At 31.7% G+C, this 10,089-nt stretch overlaps 7 protein-coding genes across 7 annotated transcripts; 4 read left to right on the forward strand and 3 right to left on the reverse strand.

Moving 5' to 3' along the window:
- The first annotated feature begins 316 nt into the window (after positions 1-316).
- On the forward strand, positions 317-1,081 carry Chro.20170 (transmembrane protein 15; cDNA sequence BC026973). The annotated part of the gene is made up of 1 exon (XM_661085.1): positions 317-1,081. One exon carries the CDS (start codon positions 317-319, stop codon positions 1,079-1,081), a length of 765 nt encoding a protein of 254 aa, XP_666177.1.
- Positions 1,082-1,632: 551 nt separating this feature from the next.
- Positions 1,633-2,730, forward strand: Chro.20169 (hypothetical protein). Its single annotated transcript, XM_661086.1, has 1 exon — positions 1,633-2,730. The coding sequence occupies one exon, from the start codon at positions 1,633-1,635 to the stop codon at positions 2,728-2,730; it is 1,098 nt and encodes a 365-aa protein (XP_666178.1).
- Chro.20168 (hypothetical protein) lies at positions 2,722-3,177 on the reverse strand. The annotated part of the gene is made up of 1 exon (XM_661087.1): positions 2,722-3,177. The coding sequence occupies one exon, from the start codon at positions 3,175-3,177 to the stop codon at positions 2,722-2,724; it is 456 nt and encodes a 151-aa protein (XP_666179.1).
- Positions 3,178-3,466: 289 nt separating this feature from the next.
- Chro.20167 (CG9104-PA) lies at positions 3,467-4,678 on the forward strand. The annotated part of the gene is made up of 1 exon (XM_661088.1): positions 3,467-4,678. One exon carries the CDS (start codon positions 3,467-3,469, stop codon positions 4,676-4,678), a length of 1,212 nt encoding a protein of 403 aa, XP_666180.1.
- Positions 4,679-4,746: 68 nt separating this feature from the next.
- Positions 4,747-6,525, forward strand: Chro.20166 (hypothetical protein). Its single annotated transcript, XM_661089.1, has 1 exon — positions 4,747-6,525. One exon carries the CDS (start codon positions 4,747-4,749, stop codon positions 6,523-6,525), a length of 1,779 nt encoding a protein of 592 aa, XP_666181.1.
- A 35-nt stretch (positions 6,526-6,560) lies between these two features.
- Chro.20165 (hypothetical protein) lies at positions 6,561-8,978 on the reverse strand. Its single annotated transcript, XM_661090.1, has 1 exon — positions 6,561-8,978. One exon carries the CDS (start codon positions 8,976-8,978, stop codon positions 6,561-6,563), a length of 2,418 nt encoding a protein of 805 aa, XP_666182.1.
- Positions 8,979-9,152: 174 nt separating this feature from the next.
- Chro.20164 (hypothetical protein) lies at positions 9,153-9,728 on the reverse strand. Its single annotated transcript, XM_661091.1, has 1 exon — positions 9,153-9,728. One exon carries the CDS (start codon positions 9,726-9,728, stop codon positions 9,153-9,155), a length of 576 nt encoding a protein of 191 aa, XP_666183.1.
- Positions 9,729-10,089: the final 361 nt, after the last annotated feature.

Here is a 10,089-nt window from a genome sequence, read left to right on the forward strand (position 1 = left end):
CGCGCACGGCAACCTGTGCCCCGGCGGCGCGGGGTTACAGAAAACGGGGATTTTGTAAGTTGGGAGAATGCCGAGGGCGAAGGGAATCCCGGTAAATGGGTAAAACTCGCCCATGGGGAAATTGGTTGGAATCCAGGTAAACATCATTCATATTTGAAAATGCCGGTTAATTAATAGAAAGGTTCCCATTAGAAGGCCGAATTTAAGGATTAAAAGTCTTTCTAAATATTAAGCAATTGTTCCATTGAGTAGATTATACCTATCTCTCTATAATACAGCTAAATACATCCATAAAGTCTTTAATTTCATTCTAAAGATGATTATTGAATCTTCTCAAATCAGAACATTGATAATTTATTGGGTTTTAGTGATATTTTGCTTGCCAATAATGTTTAAGCTAATAGTAAACTTAAGCTCAGATTCAAAAAAAAAAAAAATATTTACACGGAAAATCTTTCATCTATTTTTAATCGCACTCTTTTTTCCCCAAATATTATCATTTAATATAATGCCTACTAAAGAGTCTCAAGGAACGATTGAATTCACAGTAATTTCCATCTATTTAGCCTCGTGCATTTTCATTTATTTAGAGGTTATGAGAAAATACCGTTACAGAGAATTAACGAAATTAATAAATAAATTATTGTTACCTTTTTTGGATAATAAAGATAACATAAATGATTTGATTATTACCCATATTTGCTTGCTGGTTGGGATTTCTATTCCAATATTCAAGGAGTTTCTACTAAGAAAAGATATTCAAGATTTTGACATCGTTTCCGCAACTTTAGGAATTGCAACAGTAGGAGTAGGAGATGCATTTTCCGCTATTTTTGGAATATTATTTGGGAAAATGTCTTTACCTGGGAACAAAGACAAAACATTGATTGGAATGATTGCATTTTTTATATCAACATACTCGTATCTGCAACTAACTTGCTTTTTTTCTTCAAGTAAATATTCATTATCAAAATTATATATAATTAGCTTTTTTTCATCATTACTAGAAGCATATTCTCACTATATTGACAACGCAACAATACCTATGTTCTCACTTACTTTGTATACTAATATTAGGTAAATGTAATTCTTTTTTTCTGTTCATGTTATTCGAAGATTTTTTCCCCCCCGCTTCTCCTCAGGCTATTATTTCCAAATTGAAGCTGAAATGAGTAAGAAACTTGAAAAGTATATAAGCGACGTAAGTTAACTAAGATTTGTATTATTAATGATATCAATTAAATTTTAAAGGTTTATGAACATTTATTTTGCGGAAAAAATTATTCTTATAAATTATTAAGTGTTTTACAAGGACAAATTCGCACTTACTTATTGAATTTGCACGAAAACTTGACGGAAGAACACCAAGTATCAAGATGTGACAATAGTTTAGTAATCCCAACTCAACTCGAAAATATTTTTGATCAGATTATTATAAACGGCACGAGCAGGTCATGCATTCTAATAGGTAAACCATGCGCAGGGAAAACTAAGTTGCTCTCTTCATACTTTAATAAAAAGAAAAGTGAAAATGTTTCTAACGAATTAATTGTAATACATCTTAATTGTCTAAATTATGATGACAATACTTTACTCTCAGCTCTTCTCGAACGTATAAATGAATATTTTCCAATGCATAGGAGGCTTTTTAGTGGCCATCAAAAGATTTCAATTTTAAAAGAAAAGCTATCTGGACTTTCAAAATGTGGTTACACAATAGTATTCGCATTGGATAATTGTGAACCTATTATAATCGGTGCTTCTAATATTTCTTACTTTAATTCGAATACGGCTGGGTTTTCTTCTAGGCAGTATGCCTTATATACTTTGGTAGATATTATGCATTCATCCGAAATTAACCTAGTGCTTATTTTGAGTACATCAATGTTTGACTTGCCAGATTTCTTCGAAAAAAGAGTAAAAAGCAGAATGTCTCAAAGAAGAATCTTGTTAGAGGAGTTACAAAATACGAAAAAACATAATAGAGTAAAAAGTATCATAAATAAAGCTGCAAAAGTACTAAAGATCGACAAAAGATTAGTTTCTGAAATAGACCAGTTAAGTATAGATTCATACAACGATTCCATAGACAGTTTATTTTCCTATTTAGCGGATGAAAATAAGGAATCAAGAGAAGTTATAAGGTCGTGGGAATTTTTAGTCGATTTTGAAATGGAAGACGAAGTTTTATCCAATCTCCTCTATAAGTTTCTACTAGTTTCACCTCAATGTAATATAAAAGAGTTTATGAAAATATTTTCAGCTAGCAACAAAAAAAAACTTTCAAAAAATAGGAATGAATTTAGACTGCTTAACCAGGGAATAAAAGTACAAGAATGCTTGAAGTTGAAAAGATTTGAATCCCTCAGCATAATTCAACACACAATTTTGGTTGCATTAATTAAATTAATAACATTAGGAGTCACAAATATAACATTTAAAAAGATAATCAATGAATTACATTCGCTGAAAAATTATATCTCCGTCCAATCTAATTTATCCGGACTTAGACTCGATCATGCAGAAGAATCATATCAATTATCTTTTTTAATGTTGGTGAAAATGGGAATAATAGAACCTGTATATAATATCAAAACTAATGCTTTATATAGTACATTAAGTACAACGCCAGTAAAATTCACGCAACATAAATTATATAGTGACTCTATACAGCAATTTAACATTCCAACTATTCTTCAATATTGGTTAAAAAATAACATCCTAAAATGACTGTTTGAATGAAACCATATTTGATTCATTCGTTGTATAGGAAATAGGAATTGCAGCAAGACACTCCCATTTAAGAATTTTATCTTCAATATTATCACTAATTCCGTTATTCATATATTCTTTAATTGATTCTTTGACTAGTTTTTTCCAGTTCATTGATCCATTTTTTTTTAGTATTTTCTCAATAATAAGCTGAAACTCCTTCTTTCGATCTACAAAACTATTTCCTGGATAATGAACAGGTTTCTTAATATTTGCCAATTTACCACAGTATTTTTCTTTTTCTGTTATACAACTATTGTGACTTTTATAGTCGAAGCCCTCGAATGTAAAATTGCAATCAATACATGTGAATTCCCAGGCATCACGGCATTTCCCAACGCAATGAGAATCTACTTTGTTCTTTTTTAGTACATCTTGGCAATTTCCACAAACAAACGAGACCATTCTTATTATTGGATAGATTATTCTCTTAAAACAACAGAAATTGACATTTGCCGCTATAATTTCAAAATTTTAATATAGCGGAATAAATTAAATGATTGACAATCTTAAAGTAATTATTAACACGATTTTCTATTTCTCTTGCATTGTTAAATAGCTCGGTTCTATTCCAACCTTTGAAATTCAATCTGCCTTAGGTTTTATCTGAAAAATTTGTGTTATTAAAGTTTATTTGTATTACAGCAATAAAAACATAAATAACTCTATTCAATCGGAATGACACAGAGAAGTTATGAATACACATTTTTCGTTATGGCCAAAAATAGAGGCTATTATTTTCTGTAAATTTGACGAAGAGCTTGGCCCAATTGTACTTTGCAGTAGCCCTTCAGATATTTTTGGATCTGAAAAATCTCAGCTATATTCAATAATAACAAAATACCTACTACCGGACATTCACTTTGCCGGGAAAACGATTTCATTTGTAATAGGAAATAGATGGAAAGCAATAGGAGTCCCTATATTTATTGAAGGTAGTCAGTATTTAAGGAATAGTTTCCAGTTCACAGTATGCATTATCGTAGAAAAAAAGCCCTACAATTTTTATCAAGAGATCTATTCAAGGCATATTGCTCGAACTCTTGGTTCGGCATTCAAACTTTTGGAAGAAGATTGTGGAATACTTTATTACTATTGTACATATACTGAGAACCTTCCTGATTTGTTAAAAAAGGTAACCAAGAACAGTAATGAGATTTCATCCTTTCCGAAGAACATTCTGGAGGTTATCGAGAATGTCAGGTCACAACTTAATAAGAGACATCAAGTTTTTGTTGAGTTTGGTGATGCTAGCATATTAAATTTTAGAATTAGAAGACCTCCATCCAATATAATAATATATCCGGAAGATATTCCTTTCCCTTCCGAAAATACATTGATTTCAGATATTAAACATATAGGTTTAGATTTTTCACTCATTAAAATTCTACCATACATAAATGGAATTAATACTAGCTTTGAAATATCAAGGTATTGTTCATTGCCTATTGAAGATGTAATTGTATGTCTGGAACATTTAGTTTTATATGGTCTCATAAGTATGATTGATATGATTTCTTCAGAAAACAAATATAGATTTATTGGCGGCGAGGACAAGCATGGCTTATACAGAAAGTTATGCAACGAATGTATAAATGAAGGGAACGTGTTGTCATTCACAAAAAAATACCACAAAGAGCTTAGAAAACATAAAATTAAAAGTATTTATAAGTTCATTGCAGCAGGCGTTGTTTCCAAAAAAATCACCAGACTTCATGAAATTCCGATTATTTTTGCTGATACTAAAGAACTTTCAGGAATTGAAAAGGAATTACTACAACTTTGTAATGGGAACAGCAAACTAGACCATATACAAATTTTATTAGGGTTTAATACTAAGTCAGAGATCATCAAATTTATTTCTAATGTATTCGACAAATCGTCCATTTATTGGGCGTATCTTTAATATATCAACTTTTTTTTTACGGCGCCTAAGTTAGATTTGACATTATTAATTCTAAAGATTAAACGCTCATGTCAAATAATGTCAACGAAAGTTTCAGGGAGATTCAACAACCTCCTCCCTCATACCTTGTAAGCAAGGATTTAGATTCAATAGTTGTTGAAGAGAGCATGGAAATATTTGATGATAGAATTTATGATTCAGAAACGCAAAAAAACGAGGACTCTTCAAAAGAAATGTTAGAAAATGTTGACTTTTTGGATAGAGTAGTTGATCAGTTTTATGGAAATGAAAGAACTTCCAGCATTCGAAAAGTAAATGACGAAATGGATGAGGGGAATCCACTTCTATTCTCAAATAATATGACAAGAAACACAGAAATAATGAATATTAATAAAAGACATAAAATAATGGATAATAACGATCAAAAACTAGGTGGAAGCAGAGAATTTCTTGATGCAATTCAAGCTAAGACTAGAAAATATATTACTTTTGAAATTGGTAGAGGATATAAAAGATGTTTGCTTTTGCAAACGGGTGAGTTACTACGGTTGGTACATTCATACAACAAGGAATGCTTGTTGCAGGATACTGTACCTGGTGCTCTAAAACTTCGTGATTTGAGACAAGTTGTGAGTATGGGTAGTAGCCAAAGGCCTTCAATTGAAGTAAGAAGAAACTGTATTTTAGTGAATGTACCGCATTTTAGAGCAATTATTCTTCATCAAAAAGTTTTGCTAATTGCATCAGGATATTCAAGATCTCCACTTGACTATCCAAGTAGTGGAATCAACTATAACTATTCTAGTAGTAATAATAATAAATCTGAAAAAAAAGAAGATTTCAAGGAACAAAATAATTGTGTTAATAAGAATGCATTCTCGCTTAATGATGTACAACTCGAAGTTCCAGCTCCCTATTTATCTTCAATTGATATTCCAAATTCTCCAAGCAATTATCAATGTAAAAACGATGTTATAAATGAAGTAAATTTTGATAACTCTATGACAGTGCAGTTCGATTCAAGTAAGGTTAGCAGTTTTCCAAAAACTGGAATCGAATATACTCCAATTGAAGGTTTATCTGATAAACAGATATATTCAAAAAACTGTCAGTTCATTCCTCCTGGGATTGAGGAAGGATTTCCATTATTAAGGAAGTTAGAACATATTTCTGGCATTGAGAGTTCAACTCCATTTGAATATTTGGTATTAGAAACTATTCTAGTAGAATCATGCAATATTATTAATCGACAAGTCAGGCCAATAAGAGATTCTGTATTGTTTATACTTGATAGCTTTCCAGGAAGGAATCGAGAAACAAGAAGATTGTTAGACGCAGTTTCAGAGCTTAGAAGGAGATTAAACGCTATAGAAGAGCTTGCTCAAGGACTTTTCAAGGCAATTACCGAAATGCTCGGTAATGAAGAAGATATGCAAAGACTTGAGATTTCATTTTATTGGAATAGACCAGAAGCGTGGGAATACCCAAAAAACACTCCTTATCATGAAGAAGTAGAAAATGTCCTTGAGTGTTATGCACAAGAAGTAGAAATGATGTTGCAACAAATAGAGTCAATAGGGGAATCTTTAGAAGATGCTCTAGAAGTATTAACACTAGAACTTTCTTCATTAAGAAATTCAATTATGAAGGCTGACTTAGGACTGTCAATTATCGCAACAATTGTTGGCTTTTGCGGTTTTTTTGCTGACTGTTTTGGAATGAACCTTAGAAATGGACTTGAAGAAGTTGGGCCAGCATTATTTTGGTTTATTACATGGGGACTAATTTTGTTATGTGCTGCGGGAGCAATTGTTGTGTTAACAACTTTTAGAAAAATAGATTTATAGTTATCAAGTTTAATTAATATTATTAGACATTATAATTACTTTTCTGAAGGAGAGTTTCCCAAAAACTCTCTCAACGCCATTGTTACATAAGATGATTTTGGTAGCATGCATGAAAATACTAATGTGTTCACCTGCGAATTCTCGTCTTTATCGTCACATTTGTAACTCATTACTTCAGGCGATAATATGGGTTCTTTTGTTCCCAATTCTTGCTTTAGTTCGGGATGAATAGTTAATATATCAAGGTCACTTAAAATAACCTTAGAATCTGGAAATTTGTTCGTATCATTTCGTTTTTCAGAAATATTAAGTCCCACATAATTGATATAGTCTGGGACTACTAAGATCTTCCTATAGGTACCATTTATTCCCATGCAGTTCTCTTGAATACTTATTCCCATAAATTCCATCATTAGTTCTTCATATTTCTCCTTCATAATTGGTGGGTAAGCAACATTATCTCCGGGTAAAGTAAGTACCACATCTTGGATTGTGAACTTTGCCAATTCTAGTTGGCTCTCTAATACAATTACATTTTTCTCGCTAAATACTGAATCTTCATTTTTGTTAGAATATTTATTTAAATTTGGAGCTATTACTAGATCGCCAATTACTGGATTTCTTCCAAATTTTTTTATTCTCTCGCTTGCAACTATATTGAAAAAAAGCGACTGTAGTGAATGTATATAAAGGGAATAAGAGTTTTTTGGTAGTAAATTAATACTTTCTCTATATATATCTTCCTTAGCTTTGCATTTAGTGTTGCTTTGAATTTTCTTTTTTTCTTTAATAAATCCATTTAATAATAATTTCTCTAGATATGAATGATTTGATAGGCTTTTTTGATATTCTTCAAAATCTTCGTTTATTATTTGGTCATAGAATTTTCTTTTTTCTGCCGAATAGCTAATCATTTTTTCTTCGTCAAATCCAAGAATTAAATAGAAGGCTTTTTTCCATTCATTCTTTAATAATGAAATCCCAATCTTATATGTAGGAATTTCACTGGTTCCAAATCTTTGTAATCCAAAGTAATTAATAAAACCTGACGATTTAATATCGCCAATTAATTTGTCAACCATCTTCAATGTCAACTTTTCATTTCCAGATTCTTTTTGTATATTTGTATCTAAAATTTCTAAATCTCTAATTATTACATGAAAGAGGTTACCATTGAGGTCACCAATATTTATTTGCTCATTTTCATATTTAAAATCTGAAATCCTAATATTGCGATCCCAATTTTTGGAAGCCGTAGAATAAATTAATTGATCTTCCAAAACTCTGTAAGCAGAAGCTCTTTGCACTGTAATGCCTCTCCTATCCTTTAAGCCTGCTATTCCAAAGGATTTATGGTTCCTCTTTAAACACTTTGAAATCATATTGATTGCATCTGCTGTGTCTCTATTTTCTTTGTAAATAGTGAAATGAATATAATCTGGAATGTTTGGATCCCACCTTTCGTTGCTTCCCAATAATAAATCCACTTTTTTTTCTGTAATTAGGTTTGATTCAGCACATTCTGTTCTTTTTTTTTTACAAGCTGGTTCAGTATCCGATGTTATCTCATTTGCTTCTAAATTACCTTGGCATTCTTCTATACTTGCAAATGTGTTTTGTCTAACATTCCGCAATGAGTAAATATAGTCATTTGATGGCCTCAAAACAATTATATCAAATTGTCTCTCATTACAATCATTACATAATATTTGCCGGTTAAAACTTTTAAGGCATTCAGATTCTATTTCATCAACTTTAAAGAACTTTGAAATTTCACTAAATATTTCATTCGAAATAAAAATATCTTTATATTGAAATGATTTATCTTGATACAAAATGTTGTTGTTTTTCAAGTTTTCAACAGTTCGAGATGTAATAAACGGTACAAATTCCTTTATTAGCGTATGAATTTTTTTTCTCTTTTCTTTTTGGGCATTTACTGAATCTTTGTTGTCTTTAAACTCATGCATATTATTAAGTAATAAATTATTCCCAGGACTAATATTGTTAGTGTTGGTACCATATAACTTGATATTTAATTCAAAAATACTTTTTAAGTTTCCCCTATTATCCAATTTGAACATTCTATTGCCTAATGAGCTGTTATTTGTAAGTTTTTTTATCTCACCTAAAATACTAATAAATGTTAATAGATTGTTAATACAATACTGAGATATTCCTAGGTTCTCTAGATTGTTAATTAATTCAGGTATTATAGTTGCGTTACTGTTGATTAACATATTATCTCCAGAAAGTATCTTTTTTCTTTCTTGAATTTCCTTAATTATCTCATGTTTATTTCTTAATGAAGAAATACAGCAGACATCACCATTTTTTTGTATTTCATGCACATGGAAGTCCTCAAAATACTTCTTTATAGTTCCTCTCAATCTAATATCTAGTGATCTATTAAATTCATCTATTCCATATTCACTATTGATTGATTGTTTCATTTTGTACAAAATGACAATTAATCTTTTAACGCGGTGATCTCGCGCGCAGAAGTTAAGAAAAGCAGTATTCCGATTATAAAAAAAAGAAACGAATTAATTGGGTAGAATAGCTAAAGAAGGAATTATACAGGCAGTGGAGCTTATGATTGTATAAATAAGAATTTTTATAATCAATCACATCTGCTCTTTTTTTTCTGATCTATTGGATTGTTTATTAGATTGTACTCTCCAGTTTTGTTTATTTTTTTGAGAATTATTGTAATTGAATGAAGGGTTGTTGCTTAAGTTTTGGATTAGTAGATTGCTTCTAAATAGTATGTTCCTTGTTTTATCTGAGACTAATTGAGACGGATTATTACTCCTATCAATCATTTCAACTCGATTATGCTCGTAATCGAGTTTTCCGTCAAGATGAACATTTCTAATCAAATTTACTATCCAGCGCTCAGCCTCGATGCTAGTCATAGATAATTCATTTGATATTACGTTAAGGTCAATTGATTTGTGTATTCTACAATATATTTCAAAAATGAGCAGCCTTGCGTTTTCCTCTATATATTTTTGTAATGGGTTTAAAAAGAAATCACTCTCAGTCACTGAACTAAAGCTATTAAGTATCTTCTGAGAAGCTTCAAAATCGAAGTTTACGAGTAGATTGAAAATAAGTTCTGTAAAAAGATCTTTATATTTATCTCTATTCAATGTAATGATGTTTACCATCCTATCCAAACTCTCTTTATTTAGCCTCATTATTATTCCAAAACACACACCGTCTCTTATCCATCGCGCTCCCCCCACCCCACTTCACTCTGAACACTCCTTTCCGACCCACTCCACTACCCGAACGCCACCCACCACATTGCCCCAAACCCCTCACCTTCGCCCCCACCCTACCGTCCACACACCCCCACATTCTCCCAACACTCCTCACCACCTACAAATCTACCCACCTCATTTCTCCCACCAAACCCCCTATCCACATTCTCTTCAATCCCCCCCCCACACCCCCACCCACCCCCTTCCCCCCACACAATACCCATCACAACACACTCACACCCCCCTAACCCCCAACTCCCCCAACCAAATCCTCTACTCCCACTCACCCCACACT

The sequence above is a fragment of the Cryptosporidium hominis genome, assembly GCF_000006425.1.
Source record: "Cryptosporidium hominis TU502 chromosome 2 CHRO012046, whole genome shotgun sequence".
In the NCBI taxonomy this organism is placed as follows: Eukaryota; Apicomplexa; class Conoidasida; order Eucoccidiorida; family Cryptosporidiidae; genus Cryptosporidium; species Cryptosporidium hominis.